At 47.7% G+C, this 20240-nt stretch overlaps 7 protein-coding genes across 7 annotated transcripts; 4 read left to right on the top strand and 3 right to left on the bottom strand.

Annotated features, from left to right (window-relative positions):
* Window positions 1–326: 326 nt before the first annotated feature.
* On the top strand, window positions 327–974 carry RhiXN_12285 (uncharacterized protein; the record flags this gene model as incomplete). The annotated part of the gene is made up of 2 exons (XM_043332100.1): window positions 327–613; window positions 842–974. The coding sequence occupies 2 exons, from the start codon at window positions 327–329 to the stop codon at window positions 972–974; spliced, it is 420 nt and encodes a 139-aa protein (XP_043186861.1).
* A 927-nt stretch (window positions 975–1901) lies between these two features.
* RhiXN_12286 (uncharacterized protein) lies at window positions 1902–5808 on the bottom strand (the record flags this gene model as incomplete). Its single annotated transcript, XM_043332101.1, has 10 exons — window positions 1902–2367; window positions 2418–2584; window positions 2632–2767; window positions 2830–4120; window positions 4172–4413; window positions 4474–4829; window positions 4992–5295; window positions 5351–5465; window positions 5536–5633; window positions 5702–5808. 10 exons carry the CDS (start codon window positions 5806–5808, stop codon window positions 1902–1904), a joined length of 3282 nt encoding a protein of 1093 aa, XP_043186862.1.
* A 1005-nt stretch (window positions 5809–6813) lies between these two features.
* RhiXN_12287 (tyrosinase) lies at window positions 6814–8744 on the top strand (the record flags this gene model as incomplete). The annotated part of the gene is made up of 16 exons (XM_043332102.1): window positions 6814–6969; window positions 7026–7106; window positions 7167–7216; window positions 7274–7290; window positions 7347–7386; window positions 7433–7497; window positions 7551–7556; window positions 7633–7644; window positions 7709–7787; window positions 7843–7893; window positions 7946–8140; window positions 8195–8279; window positions 8335–8358; window positions 8410–8487; window positions 8541–8616; window positions 8671–8744. The coding sequence occupies 16 exons, from the start codon at window positions 6814–6816 to the stop codon at window positions 8742–8744; spliced, it is 1089 nt and encodes a 362-aa protein (XP_043186863.1).
* Window positions 8745–10262: 1518 nt separating this feature from the next.
* On the bottom strand, window positions 10263–11491 carry RhiXN_12288 (uncharacterized protein; the record flags this gene model as incomplete). The annotated part of the gene is made up of 2 exons (XM_043332103.1): window positions 10263–11069; window positions 11126–11491. The coding sequence occupies 2 exons, from the start codon at window positions 11489–11491 to the stop codon at window positions 10263–10265; spliced, it is 1173 nt and encodes a 390-aa protein (XP_043186864.1).
* Window positions 11492–13037: 1546 nt separating this feature from the next.
* Window positions 13038–13953, bottom strand: RhiXN_12289 (uncharacterized protein; the record flags this gene model as incomplete). The annotated part of the gene is made up of 6 exons (XM_043332104.1): window positions 13038–13180; window positions 13236–13303; window positions 13357–13592; window positions 13643–13725; window positions 13781–13857; window positions 13910–13953. The coding sequence occupies 6 exons, from the start codon at window positions 13951–13953 to the stop codon at window positions 13038–13040; spliced, it is 651 nt and encodes a 216-aa protein (XP_043186865.1).
* A 2548-nt stretch (window positions 13954–16501) lies between these two features.
* RhiXN_12290 (uncharacterized protein) lies at window positions 16502–18731 on the top strand (the record flags this gene model as incomplete). Its single annotated transcript, XM_043332105.1, has 2 exons — window positions 16502–18380; window positions 18433–18731. The coding sequence occupies 2 exons, from the start codon at window positions 16502–16504 to the stop codon at window positions 18729–18731; spliced, it is 2178 nt and encodes a 725-aa protein (XP_043186866.1).
* Window positions 18732–18755: 24 nt separating this feature from the next.
* On the top strand, window positions 18756–19874 carry RhiXN_12291 (uncharacterized protein; the record flags this gene model as incomplete). Its single annotated transcript, XM_043332106.1, has 1 exon — window positions 18756–19874. One exon carries the CDS (start codon window positions 18756–18758, stop codon window positions 19872–19874), a length of 1119 nt encoding a protein of 372 aa, XP_043186867.1.
* Between the last annotated feature and the right edge of the window lie 366 nt (window positions 19875–20240).

Here is a 20240-nt window from a genome sequence, read left to right on the forward strand (position 1 = left end):
AGAAAATGGGAATAAATTCCCTGGTATTGAGTGTGTCTACAACACTGGCGCGCATTAGCCACATAAATGAGTTAATGAAGTAAAGAATTTCACATCAAACACAATTTGCAAGTATGAATATATGTATATAATATATATCATTGAAATTGCGTAATTACGTTCCAAAATAGGACAGAGTACTATTGAGCAAGGTGAACTCTTCGCCTGTGACGCATGCTGCAGGCCATGCTGTGCGATACCATCTTAAACCGCACCCCCCCCCCTCCACTTTCAACCGTCCCAAATTTACCCTGACAATATTGCTCATAGACACCAGCTACAACCTCATGAAAACGATCCAAACAAAGTTCCACACGATCGGCACGACCCACACTCCGGCCATCCTCGAAGAATGCTTTCGCGACTATGCGCCCGACTGGATCAAGGTCCAACACCAATTCGTCGTGCACGGGATGTGCATGGACCTGCATACCGATCGGGATCGGGCCGTTACCACCACACCGTCCGCGGTTCGTAAACGGCACTACGAGCTGTGCAACGGCGTGTGGGACTCGGTCGCCCAGGCGCTGCGACTAAAGGATCAGATCGCCCGGGTTCGGAGAGCGTGGAACGGGTGCGTGTTTCTGCGCTGCCAGGATCCGATCGGGATAGACCGACGGGGTGTTGCGTATGCTTGCTCCAAGTGCAAGGCGGTCCCTTATTGTAGTGTTCGATGCCAAGCTGGGTGAGTCACTGGGTTAGGGGTATGTGTGTGTGTGTGTGTGTGTGTGTGTGTGTGTGTGTGTGTGTGTGTGTGTGTGTGTGTGTGCGAGGATTTGGCAGCTCATATATGATGTTGCAGTGACTGGGATATCGGAGGCGAGCGCGACCCGTATCGTCATACGTGCCAACAGCTTTCGCAAGTATTTGACCCAGCTCATGCCTCGGACCCGCTATCCTTTGCTCATTTGCTCAGCTTTCTCAACCCGCAGTAAGGATATATGTGTTTTTTGCTATCGTGTTGTATGTATATGCTTTACCTTTCACTGGTAAAGAAACGTGTCGATGCGTCCAATGTGCTTGGGCTGCCGCATTTATGGATAAGTCTATTAATGGTTTACCGTGCACATTAATCGGTTCCAGGCGAAGCCTCCCAAAAGCAAGGGATGTCTGTATTTTGAGGGCGTGGGGCGTTATATGCAGAGCCACTGTACAAGGTTAAAACACTGAAAACAAGGATGTGTGTTCAAGTAGAAATTGAGCTGAAATCAAGATCAATATATACTAACTTTAGTTATCAATTCTCCCTTATTCTGATTCGTGCTGGGGATGACATACCGACGTTGTAGTTTTCAGGCCGCATTATACTGAAAAAAGATGTCTTTTACTGATATACTGATTTTCAAGATCTTAACACATCACAGTGTCGAGTTGTTGAAAAGATCCGACAAGTGCTCCGCATCCTAAGCTCAAGTCCATCTCCTGTGGGCCATGCGGTCGAGTTGTGAATTCTGCGTTCTTGGGTGCGATATGCCTGGCTAAGCCTGAGCGTGGTGTGGTGTGAACTTTTTGTATTGGGGGGGGGGTCACCGTGCTAATATGGTCCTACTCATGTCTTTTCCAGTGCAATATGGTCTTTCACTGTAAGCAGATTATATCCGCAATTCAAGTACAGAACTGCTGACAACCAGTATGACACGTATTCCAAATCCGGTCATATATTCGCTCATAGTATCAGGACGACACTTTTCTCGTAATGTTCTTACCTTCCAATATAGAAAAAAAAATGATTGCTTGTATGATTCATGCAACATTTACAAAATACCAGTTGCTTACCTGGTGGCTCTAAATATATTCGGTGGTAATTCATTATCTTCATAACCCCTCCGCCGACAAGCAAAATTCAGATACAGATCATTAAATCAACCGTCTCTCGACTCGAAGAACACCAACGCCCTCAGCACGTTATCCCTTATCTCCTCATCCGCCTCCCTTCCTCTCAGAAGCTTCAGCTGCCCGTCGATCCCCACCTCCCTCATCTCTCTCAACCGACGCGGCATACACCCGGCCATCTGAGCAACGCACAACGCAGCCGCACTCCTAGTCTGCACCTCTGAATGCGCCAGACTCGAACGAATATACTCGAGAATCCGGCGGCGAGAGATGATCAAGAGTCGGACCGAGGGTATATGCGCAACCTGGGCGAGCGCAAAGAGGGACGCGACCGAGGCGCTATCGTCTCCCCCAATTGTACGTTCGGCAGCTCCGAGCAGTTTGGCGGGGGAGATGTGCGTGATTAGCCATTCGGCGTCAGACTCGGAGTGGGATATATTTCGAACAATGCCCAGCGCCTGTTCGAGTGACTCTCCGGGATGTTCATCCAGTGCACTAATGGGGTGGTGTGAGTCAAGATAATAAGAAAAGATTAGACCACATACCGTTCAAGCCTTTCCCAACCGAGTATTCGCATGAGCGTTTCCTTCTCCTCGTGAGTCGCTCTAAACAGTGAGTTCTTGAAAGCCCATAATGAGAGGTGGCGAATAGTCTGTTCCTCCGCCTCGCACAATTCTGTGATCTTTTGCATACCTCCATCGCGTATGAACATCTATCTCTTCTATTAGCATACTAAATAAAAGCAGAATAAAAACGCACCTCGCGCATCGGAGAGTACTGATTAAGCAGATTGCAGCACATCTTCAGCACAGCAACAAGCACTCGCTTATCTGGTTCTCCATTCATGAGCATCTCGAATGTCGCACGGCCAATTCCCGAGTCATACAACCCCGTCCTGTATCGATAAAAGTTAGCTAAAATAATTGCTAGCCTATTGGCATACAAAACGGGATGTACCTAAGCACGCCCGTGCTCCTCGCAACCGCCCTCCCAAGCATAACCCCCGCCCACCTGACCTCGGCATCCAAACTGCCCATGGCGCCCAGTACTCCCGTAACCCCGTCGATTTCGCCCGGTTTCCCGGGCGGAGCGCTGGCCCCGGTGCGGCGTCCAGACGAAACAACACTCCCGAGCCCTTTGTACTCGACAAACGTCCTGCGACATTCGTCGGAATGCATACACAACGATGAAAGAAGAACCAGCAAGGCTGCTCGGAGTGGGGCTTCTGGGGCCGGCGGGAGATGCGTGGATGATGCTTGCTTCAGTTGGGTGGATGCGGATGTTGAAAACGTATACGGTCCGAGTGCTGGGTCTGGAGGAGGCTTTTTGCGACGACGGACGGTAGGAGTGGGAGCTGGAGGCGCAGAACTAGTCGTATGAGATGTTGCTGGATTGGACATCACCGTATCAGTAGGGTTAGACGGAGCCGCTGAAGGTGATGGTTGAACAGAAGCCATTGCAGAATCTTCATTAGACTTCCCTGGGTTTTGATTTGACTCAGTATCCACCGCCATTGCATCGTTAGTGTGAGTTTCTGGGTTATGAGCTCTACTTGTTTCAGTTGAAACAGAAGCATCAGGCTCCCCGCCAATTGTAACAGGAGCGCCCTCTCCGGCAACAGGGGTACCTTCTGGAAGAACTGGAGGTACAGATGCAACACCGGTACTAGACGAAGTCCTTCTCGCACGCGAAGGAGCACGGGGTGTGAACGTCTGAATGCCAGGTTCGGAACCTCTTCTCGCAAGTTCAGCAAACGATAATCTTCTTCTCTGGGTAGGTGATGGCGGGCCTCCGGGGGAAATGGGCCCCGGAGCGACGGCGGACGGAGAGATTGGGGGAGGAACGGGAGAAGCTAGCGGAGGAGGCACTGTGGGGACTGTCAAAGACGAGGCTTCGGAACGTCCTCGTGTTGGTGCGTTTACAAGTTCCAATGGAACAGGGGTATAGCCAGGCGGCCCGTTAGGAGGAACAAAAAACCCGGGAGCTCGAGATACGTTGCTGATCCTTCGGGGCCTGGAAGGAGACCGGCTAGAAGTTGTTGGGGAAGGAGGTTGGGCAACTGGGGCGGGGACCCCAGAACTGGGACTGGAACTTGATCCTGGACCCCATCGACCACTAAGAGCCGGGGATGGTTTACCAGGTGGAATGGGCACGGGTGGTAAAGTAAGTAACGCGTGGACTGCGCGTTGAAGAGTCCCAGCGTGGACTACATAAGCCAAGAGATCTTGACGGTCGTTTACGAAGTCGGCTGATGACCCATTCGTAAGTACACCCCCCTTCAAAGGCTCGTACAACGTACCGAGGATGTAGCAAGCGCCAACTACCCTCCTTGCAATTTCTCCCCCTCCGATTTCGTTTGATTTCCATCTACATTTTTTCATCCATTCTGTCTGGGACCCAGAGCTAGCGGTTGGTTCCAGAAGGCCAAATTCGGGCAAAGGCACGAATTCCTCCAGGGCAAGATTGAGCCACATTACCATAGAATGAATCGAATCCCGGAAAACGTTTGTAGGGCGAACTTGACGAGTGATAGTGGAGACACTGGTAAATTTTGTGCAGCTTAAGGAAAGGCCCATGTTGTCGAAGCAATTGGAAACATACCATAGGCACGCCGCTTCTCTTAGATCTCCGTCCCTAGATGGCAGCAACTTGCATATCATATCTAGCACCCTTATATGTTCGTCCTTGATCTGGTCAGAGCTTTCCGAGTTGCGTGATGGCCTTGTCATAGATAGTAGGCTGGGTTCTGAGCCGGGGATGTGAATGCTCGGTCGCGACCGCTCGGGTAAACCATTGCTGGCCATCGGATTGTTCCCTCGCACCCAGATGGACCCGGAAGCCATCGCGCCCATAGCTTGAGACAACACGTTGACTGGAATGCGGTGGGTAAGGATACGCGACATCGTTTCATTGTCCCTAGTAATTTCTGCCAATGCATAGGTCGCTGCTGATTGGTTCTAGGATATGATAACAGGTTGTATATGAAATCCAGAGGGCGATGAGTTTTGGCGAGAAAAGTGACGAGAAGAAGGGTACCAAAACAAAGAAGAATAGCAATGGTCAATATTAAAAAATCAGTATCCCATTCCCTTGAGGCATAGCAGACTTTCGTGACTCACCCGAACGTTTCCTCCTAACATGCCAATCAATGCCCAAATTGCACTTCTTTCATCGTAATCAATTATTCTAGTGCGATGAGTATCACTACAAATCCCTCGCGCCAGGAGTATCGCCACATTTCTGCGCACATCAGGCTCGGGATGCCAAAGGTATGGGAGGATTACTTCAAGCCCCTCATTCGAGAACATATCTTCAATTACAAGCCTAGCTTCCATACGCGCCGGATGAGCGGGATCGCGCAGGAAGTGCCATCTTCCGGGACCAATAGTCTCCGCAGCTGCGGTAATAACAGCCCGAAGTGCCCTAACGAACTTGTCATTGAAACTAGAAGAAACCCGAGCAGGACAAGTAAACGCACCGAGTAAGGGCGAGAGTCAACCTAGAAGCTGCCTGTGTTCGTTCGTCCTTGAGTGCTGTTAGGAGAGCCTGAGGAGCCTGAGCTTCGAGCACCGAGACAAGTGCTTCAGGAGGGCCTATACACAGAAAACAAGGCGCAGACAAGCGTGAGAGCCCAGAGTTCAACTCCAAAGCAAGCTGACGGACCATACGCTTGGGAAGCAATAATATGTGCTGCTTCTGCCCTAATGGACTCGAATATTGGATCTCCAGTTTGTTCGCTTGCATTTACCCAATCCAGGACTCTAAGCGGAAATGATAATAAATATAAATGGATACTGGGCTTGTGCAAATGCAAGGAATGCTTACCCACCTCCGCAAGGTTCCGTCTACTGCAAGCTCCTTCTTCTGGGTTGGGTTCCCTATTATCGTATTTTTAATACCCCGGAGGGTCTCCAAGGTGGCATTGGCGTCGACCATGGTGGTCGGGGACAGGACCTCGTGCCCTGACACAGCCACTAGGCTAGGCATCTACAGAGCCAAATACCGTGATTTATCCAATGCGCCACCCCAAACCCGCTCGCGAGCGTTCCATCTGTGACCATCACATTTCATGTACAATAAACCAAGTACATTGTCTAGTGCCTTTCCTAAAATTTAAGTCTTTAAACTTTCCAAATCTCAAGCCACGTGTCTATCCTGGTTAATTCTATTAGTTATCCAATTTAGTTATACTTTGGGTCGTTCCTCTGATTAGCTTGGCCGTGCCTATCTTGCAATATTGATTGAGCGGATCAGGTAGCCCAAACCTATAATTGTTCTCTCTCTTTACAGGTGGCGAATCCAAGTGGCAACTAAAGTTCAAGGTTAGTTATACACTTATGGGAAACAACGGTAAGTGTTTACGTTGGGGTTTACTAGGACGCTGATAGCAACATTCAAAGCTGACTGTAAAGTACTACATCCAGAGGAGATGAGGTGAGCATGTCAACGTGCGCCCTTTCTTGAGCCAAGACATAAGGGTGCTATATTCTCGCAGACCAGTGCTATAGCAATGCCTCATAGAAACTACACCAGTGCCTCGTCGCTCAGTTGATACAGGCTCCGCCCAGTGAAGGGAGACTCACTCGCTCAAATTTCAATCAACTCAACGTGATCGAAGCACCGTTCACTTCCAGACGGTAGTCACGAAATGTAAAAAATGATTTCTAAGGCAAGTTGAAATTGACTTATGCACAATTATGTAAAGGTTCTTACGCACCTAGGTGCTTGTCGACTAGATGAAGGGCGTAGATACACTCATGATTCAGGCGTTGACATAGAACTTTAATATGGTAACACAAATCTTATTAAATAAATTTCAAAGGTCCCCATTTTCGTCCCGACTGGCCATCCACAGATTTCAAAACTTTGTATACAGCACATCATAAGTTCTCGCTCTATAAAATGCGACTGGGAATTAGCCAATCGGTACGTGTCTTAGCTATGCGACTCCCTTGCCTCTTTCTTGTGGCCACCAGCGCACTCTTTCATGTCGTTTCCGGAGTCGGTTCCTCCCATACCTGTGCTACTATCGAAGTTCGTAGGGAGTGGAGAAACTTGACTTCCACTGAGCGTAAAGCTTGGATTGATGCTAGTAATGTACGTGGTCCAGCTTAATTCCCAAACTCGTACTAATCCCTTAAATGTTTATATAGTGCTTGAACACTAGACCGAGATCAGGGAAGCTCAACCCACCAGTGAATACGGCCGTTGATTATCCCGGGTTTTTCAACCAGGTTAGTTACTGCATTTTCAAGTGTTCTTCATTCGTTTACTTAATGGGGATAACCTTCTAGATCGTACCCATAAACGAAAACTCCACATACTATGATGATCTCGTATATGCGTACGTATTGCTGCTTAACCTCCCCCATATATGCTTGCTGAATAATACTTTATGAAGACATATGAACCTCAATCGTAAGAATATTTCCATAGATTCCAAGCGCCTGGTTAAGGGAGGATGATAATTACAGCTCTCATTCATTTTACTGGATTCTTTTTACCTTGGCACCGGTAAGTCTCAGTTGGACTCCGAACCTTCCTGGTGCTCATTTTGTAGTCTGTATTTACATGAATGGACGAATGCCCTTCGCTCCGAGTGTGGTTACGAGGGTATCGCACCATGTAAGCTCAAGTTTACGTATACGTACATTCGCTCTCCTAACATCACTTGGTAGACTGGGGTAAGTTCGCGCCTATAGATTTGTAATAAAAAAAAGCTCATCATGATTGTCATTGACACGCTCGACTTGAACGCAGCTTGGGAGAAAGGTGAGAGCTATTGCACGATTAATTGATCCAGCTCAATGTTTACTCTTTGTTTTTTACTCTACAGATGCTGCCGATTTTGAGAACAGTGCCATTTGGGATACTGATCCTGAATCAGGACTGGGCGGATTCGGTGATCCCAACGAGTGGGTTCACTATTAGTCTTGGGCAATATTTCAACCTCGACTAACATCATAAAAGTGACTACACAGTAAAGACAGGCGCTCTAAACATCACAGTTGTATACCCCATGTAAGCTCCTACTCACCTAACTACAGCTCCGACCTTATATGATTCGGTACAGCACACATAAGCTTCGTCGAAGATACACGCCCATTCTAGATTTGGAAAATGTCACTAAAATCCCTGCCAACTCTACTTTCTCGCAAGAAGAAGTGAATAGCCTGCTAGCCCAGCCTGAGGGAAATTTCACTGCGTTTCATGCCTCTGCCGAAAGGTTCGTCGGAATGCATACAGCGATTCACTATATTCTCGGAGGGTAGGTTAATTTTCTGGCTCACCGGTTGGCCAAACCTTTGATTGATTGATTTAGGGACCTCGCTGGTGGATGTCCCAAGGGATCGTCCAATACAACTGCGTGCCCTATCGAAGGAGCTCCAACATTCTCCCCCAACGAGGTATGTACTCTCGGCAGTTACGTGATCACCTACCGACAAAGTCATCAAAATGTAGCCGATGTTCCATATGCACCATGGGGTAAGGCGATTTCTTAAAAACGAATTGGTTTATCATCTCATCATTGTTTAGAACATTGATCGTTTCTGGTGGATGTGGCAAGAAAAGTCCGATTTAAACAAAGCTGCATTTCATGGGGGATCGGTTCAGGTACGCAGTACAGAGCACGTGTAAATCGCTTTCTTGACTTGGGATTCTTACAGAATTTGTCCAATTTGGCTACATACCCTAATGGTCAACCCCCGTGGCTAAACAAAACGAGCCCTATTCCTACGGCCGGTACGTGATATTCATATGTGATGAGACTACCAGATTCATTAAACTGGTGATCAGGCATGTTCGACTCATACACCATTGAACAAGTTATGGATACCCGGAGCTGGCCTTTGTGTTATATTTATGAGTAAATACTTTCGAGATGGCAACGTATATGTTAGATAATCACACTCCAATCGAACTCCTTCGTTAGTATAATTGTCGAGTAGACCAAGTCAATCGTGTGCTGTGGTTAACATTTTATGAAATTTTGGGTAACCCCTTCTCCTTTGTCCGGTCGCCGAGCGCCCATAATATGTGACTGGAAAGTCAGGTGCAAGAGGTCAGCCTGAATTAGCTGCTCGGAACACTCTGAATAACAAAAGAGCTCCACAACTACGGTGTTATCGGGAGGTAGTCGAACTGTGCCCTCGGGTGGCAAATATTGAGTTTGCAACCATTAAACAGCTCCTGTGTATGCTGATCGATGAGCTCTCAGTGTTGAATTGGTCCGGGGCTCAGGCCTTGATGCTGAATTTTATACGCTAATTGAGATAGGCAAATTACGCAGGGTAAGAAATGCGGATGTTTCAGCCAAGGTAGTTCTCTCTTCAAGAAACACAGGCCAAAATGGGGAGCAAGAGTAGTTGATATGTAAGGTAATTCTGCCTTCTGCCTTCTTTACAGCGCTATCCGTATATCTATTTACAATTACCCGGCTCATATGGGCAGATTGCACCTTGGAAGAGTGCTTAGACCCCATTGGTATTATTGTCGCTATCTAGCTCCCCTTTTGCGCTCTAGAATTTCTCTTCTATGCCCTCAGGTCGAGTCACCTTGTTAAGTGTGAGAAACGATAAGAAATACATAATTAGACACAAGTACGCGAACACTGATACACAGGCTCCGGCCGAACTTCCGCGCTCGTCACCCGGCCTCCATCGCCCACAGAATCCAAAAGGTCTAAAGAGAGCCAGGGCATAGTTGACGATGTGACCCTCCGCCATGATCATTCAGCCAATCTCTATAAGAACAATAAGTACATCTATTATTTATTTCTAAATGTGATAAGACGCACGCAAGTTGACATCGGGGTCCACAGTACGTTTTTTCTCCACATTGAGAGCACACGTGTTGAATGGCCTGCGTCAAGCAAGGGTGAGGGCATCGCGCGTATCCACAATAATGTAGGGTCGCTACGATCGCATTGCTGTCATACCCGACCGCCACTCCAATTGCATTCCAGCAGCGCACTACTGCAGTAAAGAATTCTCGATCCTCTTTCGAGATTCCAGGTACGGATAGGCAAGAAAAGAAATAATCGGCGAATTTAACCCACTCAGGAAAGTAGTCTCCGAAGGTGTCTTCAAGGTCTTCTTTGGGAACCAGCTTGCCGAATTTACTAAAGAAGTTATGTGCATCTCCAAGAAAGTACAAATTGCCTGCAGGAGATAGAGAAGTTATCAATGTAGTATCGCACAGAAATCTACAGACGCCTAACCTGAACGAGGGGAGATCATCAAGATAAGACGGGCAGTGAGCTCAAACAAGTCGTGTCTAAAGCTCGTCTTGATTACTTGTTTATGAATGGGATCTGGAAATGGGAACAGTAGCGTAATAGAAGTAAGGATTTTGCTTAAAAAAGCAATTGCTATCAGAGAATTGGGTGTTCATTTGGAGCGGATTGCTGACCTGATATGGTAAAAAATGTCTCGAACAGAATCAATGAAACTATCCGCAGATTGCTTCCCACTAGTGAGGGAATTCCACATGCATCCTATCGTTACGTCCAAAAATTGGGGCACAAATGCCTCTGACCCCAATTCAACAAATGGGGCGGCAAATCCCACAAGTACAGGAATAGCTGAGATGTCGAAGGGACCCGGGATCCTATTATCATCCGGTGAGATAGCTATATTTGCGGCGCGAAGGATGGTCACGGAATCCTCAAGGTCGACAAAAGTAGGCTTCCAGTTGCTTTTAGCCTGTTCTCTATAGTGGCTTGTTAAGAGCTGAGTGGCTACCTTATCCCATACAGAAGTGTTCGAATAGCGCCAGAGAACTTCACAGTACATCTCCATGATGTTATGCGTAGTAGATGATTCGTTTGACAAACTTTTCCCGAGTAAGAACAAAGTTCCAGCTAAGCCCAAAGAGTGTGATGGCATCATAGCAATACTAAACGCTTTTCGGTCTTCGTACAAGATTGTTAGGAGCGCGGGAAGTTCAGCAATATCCAAAGGAGGTTCGATTCGATGCCCGTGAGGATTATCCGTTCGATTTTCTTTCTCGAGATTCATTTGGATCTGAATAGCTTGGTCCGTATGTCTGGATAGCAGCATTATAGGATCGGCAAGGGGCTCTGATACCATATTGGATGTTGCTGATGTGAAGAGTCTCGACCTGTTGAGTATACACACATCGACAGCAATCTTGAAAATTCGAAAGCATAGGTATCCGTATTCGTAAGCGAATGGCTGGGGATTACCTCAGATATTCAACGAATCATTATGCACCAAGAATAAACACTTACCGTAACTCTGCCAGATTCCTGAATTGAGGCCATGAGCTTGATACATCCAGAGATGAGGGTTGGATGGGCAAAGTCCCCAACGGCTCTAGGCAGTAACACCAATTTAGATATGGATTCGAGAACAGATAATGTGATGACGTTGATGTAGCCGGGAGGTACTGGACCACGCCTCTCCCCCAGCTCGCAAATTTTCTGGATACCACTACGTGCCTTGGTACGTAATGTCATGGCAGCTCCTAGCCCAAGATTTTTCCTCTGTGCCAAGAACGAAGTCCTAGTTTCGCGAATGCTATCATAGTAGGAAGCTAACGGTCGCCCCCAATGCCGGTGAGCCTTGTCAAGCGATTTATCTGAGTGATTCCCCATAGTGACCTGGCAGCGGTAGACAGAATTAATATCGATAGGTGGATTTATAGCAATAGGAAGACGTAATTCTGTATCGTTTCAGAGGAAAAGATGGCCTATATGAGGCTTAGGAGTGAAAGCCGTTCCGGGGTTGATTGCAAGGCTTTGGAATCCAGAACCAAGAAGATATCAGAGCGAAGCCGACAAGCTAAAATATTGATTAGGAATGATTCCGCGGAGAAGGTGTGTTTATGGCTCAGGACAATAAGCTCTCGGAGCTGTGGCTCGACACGTGGACGATATCTCAAAGAACCGAGAGAGTAACGATAGGAGTGTAAGGAAGCCACAAGCGGGACTAACGTTTATATGTGAGCACGACGGTCACAGTAAAGTAGATTGGTAGGAGTATGGGCCAGCGATTTCTGATTCTGTAATGGTGGGTGGTGGTGGATTTGATGCGACCACCGGCTGTCATTCACCGATCAATTTCCAATTGTGTGCGTCATACATGGATAGAAAAAACTTAGGGATTTACATTTTACTTAGTCCTAATATGAACCTCTAGAGTTGTAGGCTATACTTGCAGAAACCCAAGATCACCTATAACCACTTACAAAATCTTTCTTTTGGCTTTGGCTGCAAGCCGGTGGCAGCAATTTCAGAGCGTGGGACCCGTGGTTCAGTGTTCGCTGGCCCCTGTACATTCTGAATTGTATCGAGCTCCAGTTCTATGCATATAAAAAAACCTATAACTTAAACCGGCCTCAGTCCTCATATGCATGTCATTTTATATTTACCCACATATGACTGGTGCCGATCGTCTGGTTAGCTACCAATCATCAAGCTTGCTTTGTACACTTGGGTATAAGAAAGTTGCTCGTGCTCAAGTATATCCAGTGGCAATTTCTTCTCGTATATGCTCGGACGATTGGGTGAGCGGGGGTTCACCTCTAGGGTGTTTCGGCCCAATAGGTTTATGGTTATTTCACGGGCTTGTTGTAGGTGCGTTCTCCTGAAATCGACAAGATTACAGTCTTCAAGTTGAAGAGCTGCTTGCTTATTACCCCCAGATGCTGTACTAGGTTACCGGTCAAATATCAGTGAAAATTATCCAACGTATAGTGTTTTCGTCACACATGCTAAATACAGCATATATCGCAACTCGGCCGAGTAAAATTGGTCTGCACCCCTTCGACGTGACTTCATATCACTTCCACACTACTCTCATTCTCTCTTCACATAGACCAGATCCCCCGCTATAAAAATTTCTTATCGGGACCAAGCAAATTGTATGAGACTATGGGAGATGTTCGCGCGGACCCAAAGTCCAGACCATACACAAGCCCCTCCCCATTTTGTTCAAGTTGGGTTTATGTTACCGGCCTCTTAGGAGTGGTCAACGGTCGAGAAACTCGTAAACACCTCAACTTACAGAGTTTAGTTCTAATAATCATCAGGTCGTCTAAAATCCCCGCCATAGTAGAAAGGAGTAAGAAAATGAATGATATTACACAGAAAAGTACAAAAAGCACAGAATGCACAAAACAAAGCATCTAGCGCAAGTTGATTAGACAAGGTGAGTCTTCTCGATGGAGAATCCACCAGTGGCGTCGTCTTCGATAAAGTTCCATCCGGTAACGTCATCCAGTTCGTTGAGATTGCATGTCCAGATCGCATCGGTCTCAACTTCACCACGGAGCATCTCAGTGGCTAAATCGAAATTTATTTAAGATCAAATGCGTCAAGAATGTATGAAAGTATGTACCTTTGTAGTCGCGAGTGACATAGGCGGTGAGATTGGGTGTGAACTGAGCAGTCACGTTGGACTTGGAACTATGTTGTACTCTAAATGAGATTGATGTTGAAACAAGCATCAAAATACTCACCCAACACCAGTCCAAACGAGCGTGGGCTCATAGCGCTGATGAATCCCATCGCCCTTGACGAACCCAATGCTCAAGTTGGCCCGGCTGTCAGTGTTATTTTTGCAGACGAGGAGTTTGGTTCCGCTGCCCTTGGTATTCTCGCCGAAACGCTTTTGGCCTGGGCCACCGGCAATACTGCTTATATCACCGCTCTGGACTTCGACCCATGCACCCGAGTCCACAAGGTTGTCTTGGTCCTGTGTGCGATGTTCAAAATTGGCCCAGATGAAACACACGGGCGGCTTACGGTTTGGGCATATCCGAATGCGAGGCGAGCACCATATTGAATGCTAGCCTTGGCGTGGCCTTTGGCGCGGAAAGTGATGACCTCTGCTCACAGGCAAGGTCAAATGTCTGCTGCGAAGAATAAATAACCCAGACTCACTCCATACAACGGGGAATTGGTCCTTGAACAATTTGTGATTATTGGGAGGCTCAAACATGAGCATGACAGTGGTGTCCCTAATAATTGATATTAGGGATGCTCGGTTGCGTAAATGGGGGAAATGCTCACTTTTGAAGACCGTAAGCGTAGAAGTTCAAGGTCTTGGTAGCCATTTGTAAAGATAGGTATAAAAAAACGAAAAGGAATTTGTGGGCTTTGGCTGATCAAGAGAGTGAGGTTGCTTGGACCGTGCTGAGGCTAACATTTCTCGAGATGCATATTTTATACCTGAGATCATCGGGACCAGTGTGCATAGCTTCGGGCTCCAGAAAGAATCGGAAAGGTACAGGTACAGTACCCAAGTGTTGAGAGAACGGTTACCGGGCCCGGCATAGCACAAATGAACGATGGGCTGATCAACTTGACGTTTCTGTACCTAGGAATATAGTATTTGCGAACACTGTGCCTGAGAGAGGAATAAATTGATGTGGTTAATCTGCCGTCGGAGCACCGAGCACCGGATGGATGAATCAGAATATTCGTGCGGATGAAGTGCCGAGAAAATAAATCGCAGCGGGACCAAGTAGCCGTGGCCGGAAGGAGACACCGACCGATTTGCTTTGTTTTGGTTTTGTTTGGAAGGTGTCATCATGTCAGCCGCGGTCAGCGCTTCCAATCGCACAACCGAGACCGGCGATCACTTGTCCTGAACGTCTGAATGATGAACATGCGAGCTTGGTAGGGCGTGAAAAAATATCAAGTGTCTGCTGGGCGCTTTTCTCTCTGACATTTGTCAAAAAATTATTCATGCCGAAAGCAATTACAACATTTGGAAAGGTGGTGCTTTAGATCCTCGGGGGTGTAATCCCACAGTCATACTACGTCGTCTTATCGATTATTGTGACATTAGCTCTCTCTTTAAACACCTTGCCATACCCGTTCGACTCCTCGCATTAAATCATACTCCTGATCTTGTAGCTTGCTTAGTCTCTCCCGGCTTTCGAACAAATTCATGTTCATTCATGATCAAACCGACATACAAAGTTTGCCGATATGCAATTAAATGTAAAATACATCAGCCTGGAAATCATAAACATCCGGTATCTCTATCAAACTATTGGCTAGCACAAAATTGGGTACAGTCGAACGAACTCATTCATTGATCGGAGCAGTATGCAGCTCATCCCCAGGTTCCTCCATATAAACAAAGTCTTGACTCGGGTTTTCGAGACGTTCTCATTTCATTCCTCCGATTACGAGTTCTTGAATACCATGACTAATTACTATGTCTTTAAGTCTATCTAAACCAAAGCGGTCGAAGGTCGAGTAAAGAATATGTAGCCTGTCAAGTACAGAAAAATTTGTAGTGACCGAAAAGAGACTTGGGTCCCATTTTGCTGCAAGGATTGAAAAGGATTGGTATTGGGCCGGGTATGAATCAGCTCAATGTTTCGTAGTTTGGGCATAGAAGATGCAGCCACCAGAAGAGAGACAAGAGCTGACAGGTGAGTCAATCGTATATCCTGAAGCCTGAGTTCGGCAAGTTCAGGAAAGCAAACTAGATTCCAGTCTACGTTAAAACCAGAAAGTCTTAGTTCCATTAAAGCAATGACTGAAGAATTGAGAAGTTTGTAATGAGTAGAATCCACTGGGAACAAAAATTGTGATTCATCCACTCGCTCACAAGCAATGTAAGAGTCAGGGCCACGGATTTGTAAATTTAAACAAACTCCCGGAATGCTACGTTCTAGAAGGCTGGTAACAGCGTCTCATAGCGCATGATAGATATATCCGCAAACATATATATCTCGGATCCTCGGTCAATAATCAGAGATAATTTGGGTTAAGCAATCCGCAGAGCCATCAAGTTCGGTGATCAGAGATAGGTCGGAACTACTCGATCTCTCAAGAAAAAGGTTCAACATGGACTCGGAAGGCTTCCAGGCCGAAACCAAAGGAAGCGTTGACCAAAAGACTCCTCTTGACAAGCAGATTTTGTGCCAATCTGAGCAAATACCAAGTAAAACAAACAACCGCTGGTGGATGGACTGGATGATTAGTTTGGCTGTCAACTCTCGGCGCCTCTGAGGGTCGGACCCGTGGATGAAGAAAAGAGAAATGTGGACAAGTATCTGTTCGGGAATCGTACGCATGTTCGAATTTATTTAGTCTGGGTAAAGTAGCCGTGGAAGTCAAGCACTCCCCAGGGATGGTCAACCAATCACGTCATGTGATTCGACCCGAGTTCAGTATGTAAGAACTGACTTTACCAACAGCCCCAAGTGACGACCACGAATGCCATATCATGATCATACTCCCATAAGTTTACACTATTTGCGAGAATATTGAGTCCCGAGAATTAGCGCTTCCTCGCTGTTTTAGACCCTTGGCTACGTATAAAACAATATCCATGACCTTTTTCCCAAAAGCGCTCATTCATATGTCCTGGAGCAGCCGCATTCACTCGCTCTTAAAATCCAGCAAATTTCTTCATTGGTTGACTTCATCTTGGGTATGAAGAATATAATCAATGCATGATGACATGGCCTGTGGCCGGCCAATCGCAAACGATGCTCCAGTATTGCAGTATGTATGCTCCGATATTTGTGGAGCAGGAACGTGGCACAACCATGAATTGTATTGAAGTATATGTTCGATTCACCGATCCACTTGAAAGCCAGGAACCAGATGAGATAGCGCCACGCTGCGACGACGACCACCATGACCGACAATCCTGAGCCCAAGGGCAAAGGCATTAGCTCGCGCTTTTCGAACATTTTGCGTCGTTCTACTCGCTCTACTTCTGATTTGACTGGCATACATGAACACGATATCGCATCTGAATACCCGACTGTTAGAAAAGTTATCAAAAAACCCAAAAACAACGACTCTAATGACTCCATATCTATTTACGCCTCCGATGACTCTGACAAAAAACCCAGAAAAATAGCCAACGTTCCCAACCGTAAGCCTGCATACAAAAATCCATTCTCTGCCATCCCTAGTGGAGGCACACAAGAGGCAGTCGCTAGCGCGCTAGCCGTAACTGACCGCATTTCGGACTACACCCTTAGCCCACCCCCCACAGTTCCTCTCGTCGCAAGCCCGCCGAGAAGCCCTGTCGTCGCAAACGCCGGCATCACACTGGTCATCAGCTCCTCACAAGAGTCCGAACAGGTTAGAGATGCCGGCGCGGCGCTGGCGCAACTCACGGAATATACGTTGGACGATGAACCTATCCATAGCCTGCCCAGGATCGCACCTGTTGAAATGGAGGCCGTATCCAGGCCAGGATCCACCACCCCTACCCGAAACCGCACGAGACCCACCGAAAGACAAGTCACTCCCATGGAAGACTGGGTCTTCAGCAGTCAAGAACTACACTGGTTCAAACGCCTCGAGGCTGGAGGCTACCCCGACAACGAAGCCCTCGAGCGCTGCATCAAATACTATACCATCACCAACCAAGCCATCGCCAACATTATCGAGAATAGGCAACTATACGACAATACCGACGAAGAAACGAGCAGCACCAATGCATTCATTCAAAAAATCGAAAAACTCGGCAACCAAATCTCTTCATTCGCCGAAAACGCGCTTTACAACGGCACGGAAGCAGGACCAAGTCGTCCAGAATCACCGATGAAGCAAGACGAAGAGGAAGACACATACATGGGCGAACCCGAACCCGGCCCGAACCAACCCAACCCCCTAACCACTGAAATCTGCTGGGGAACCGACGCTAAACCAGGCGAGTGGGGAGGTTACACCAACCCACCAGCACCAACACACCCAGCCATTGCCGATCCCACCCAATCCATGCTCCAGGCGATTTTAACCAAGATGGGGCAGCTCGACGACATCAAGTCCCGACTAGACAAGCTCGAAGGCAAATCGCCGCAGGTACACACTGCACAAACGAGCACGTCTAGAAACAAACACACACCCAACTCAAGTCCCGCCCCAACCGCCAACCCTTCACAATCGCGCCCTAGCTTTGCCAATGTCGCGGCGAAGGCGCCAGCCAAAGCCCCGGAGGTCAAAGCCTCTAACATTGCCGCTGCCATCAAGAGGGACATCGCCAAACCGGCGCCCGCACAGAGCGACGACAAGAATTTTGTTGTTCGTTTCAAAACTCTACCCGTCACCCAACCTAACCCCGAAAGCATATTCGTGGCCATGCGGGAATGCCTTGATGCCGCAAACCGCAACCTCGGCAAGGGCAGACTCACCAGAGTCCGGTGGTCACTAAAGGCAAGCCTCCACCTTTCCTTCTCTAATAATGTCTCCGTCACGGCGATTGAAAACGCCATCCCACTGCTCATGGATCGTCTACGACTCCCTGAGTACGAGTTCGGACCTGAGGTCCCGTGGAGCAGACTAGTCGTCACAAACGTCCCCACCGGGATGGGCGGCTCTCTGCAACGCATGCGCAACCGCGAGGAGCTAACACAGCTCCTCAACGAAGCCTTTCCTGACTCCGCCAAATTTGGCTCAGTCAAACTTACCCTCGCACCCGACTGGCTAGCAGACCCCGCGCGATTACAAGCCGAGGGACGCAATGCCTCTACTGTCTCGTTTGCCTTCGAAGACGCAGGAGGTCTCACCTCGGCCCGTCTAATGAGCTCACCCACTCTCTTCATATACGGCAGAAGATGCGAAATCAAGAAGTTTAACCCCAAACCTCTACTCCAAACCTGCTCAAAATGCGTCCGATACGGACATACCGAGCGTCAATGTCGCACCAAAAAACCCCGATGCCACAAATGCGGACGCAACAACCACACAACCGACGAACACAACGCAGAAAACTGCCCACGATGCATCCGAGAGGGTAAAGGCAACCCGTGCGAATGCGTATACTGCACCTCATGCAGTCTTCACGGACACCGCTTCAATACCCCCGAATGCCCTAAGATGTCCGAGTTCCGTCGCCCCATCACGCAAGTAATTGCTAACCGGTCCTCAACCCGCAATGATTGAGAGACATATCATCCAACTCAACGTGGCAGGCTGCAATCCGCGCATGCACGCCCTGCTAAACGAACCACTATACGCGCACTTTGATATCTTTATTTTTCAGGACATTTGGTGGGGCCGCATTGGCTCCCAGAAAAACATCAATCCGAACCTCCACAATATTTATGGCACCGTTAACTCCCCAAATTATTTATGCGTTATCCCACCAGGGTTCGAGGACAAGAAAGGCCCCAGCATCTGCATCTATATCCGCAAAGACCGCCAGCTACATGCACAATTTTCGGACTGCGTCCCTACTCATCGTGACATTCTGGCCCTCAACGTATTTATCAACAATTCAAAATTCTTGATTATCAACATTTACGCTCACGGAAAAGAAGCTAACAAAACTATACAACATATTACCGAACAAATCATACCAGCAGACCAACCCATAATCATCACGGGAGACTTCAATCTACATCACCCTGACTGGGCCCTTGACAACTCCAAGTGGAAAAACAGACACCCCAATCAAGTAGAGAGAGAATTTAGGGACTTTGCTGAGTACAACGACTTGATTCTCCTGAACACCACATCCTCCCCCACCCGCATTGCCCCCAACCCCAACTCCAACTCCATTATAGATCTTACGTTTATTAATCCCAGGGCTGTCAAGGTGTGGCCCAACATCAACTGGGAAGTTGACACACCCTTGACCGGCAGATTGTGCGGGTTGGACCATATGGCAATCACATGGTCCATCACGCCATTTGATCAAGACAAGCCTGTCAAAGACACCACCCCACCCAATCACAGGCACATCAGCCCCAAGCAGGAGGACAAATGGGTCAAAGCATTCAGCAACGCCATCAAGAAGTTTGACCTCCCCAAAGACCCAACAACGGCCAAAGATGCTGACTTGATCACGGGGGCAATCTTGGAAGCCATGTCAACCGCCACAATTAAAACAATGCCAGACAGCAAGAAAAAGAGTAGCGGACCAGTCCAATCCCCATGGTGGAATGCCAAATGCTCAGGCGCGCTCAACAACCTCAAACACAACCCCAAAGGACGTAGTTGCAACTGTCATAAACAGAGGAAAATAGAACTAGCCGGAATTGAACCAGCTTGACCACTAAGCCATAGAGCCCTATTATTCCTCTGCTGACAACCCATGATCACACCTGCTACCTGTCCTAGACGTCCATTAGGGCATCGAGGGGGATGGCGCTTGTGGCCGCGGTGTACAATGAGAAAGGCGCTGTAAGGCAACGACAAACCTATCTATGGCAACGAGCAGCTATCCTACAACAACAAGACCGCTTAAGGCAGTGACGAGCTATCTAAGTACAACAACAAAGCCGCTTAAGGTGGTGTAGACTATCTAAGTGGCTAAACTAAGTAATTACTGGGCTGTAGGGCCCTTGTACACTGAGTGGATGCGACAAGAGGTAATTGACCTGGGTGTTACCATGGTTGGTTGGCCTCCTTATATATT

This window comes from Rhizoctonia solani, chromosome 15, assembly GCF_016906535.1.
Source record: "Rhizoctonia solani chromosome 15, complete sequence".
Classification (NCBI taxonomy): Eukaryota; Fungi; Basidiomycota; class Agaricomycetes; order Cantharellales; family Ceratobasidiaceae; genus Rhizoctonia; species Rhizoctonia solani.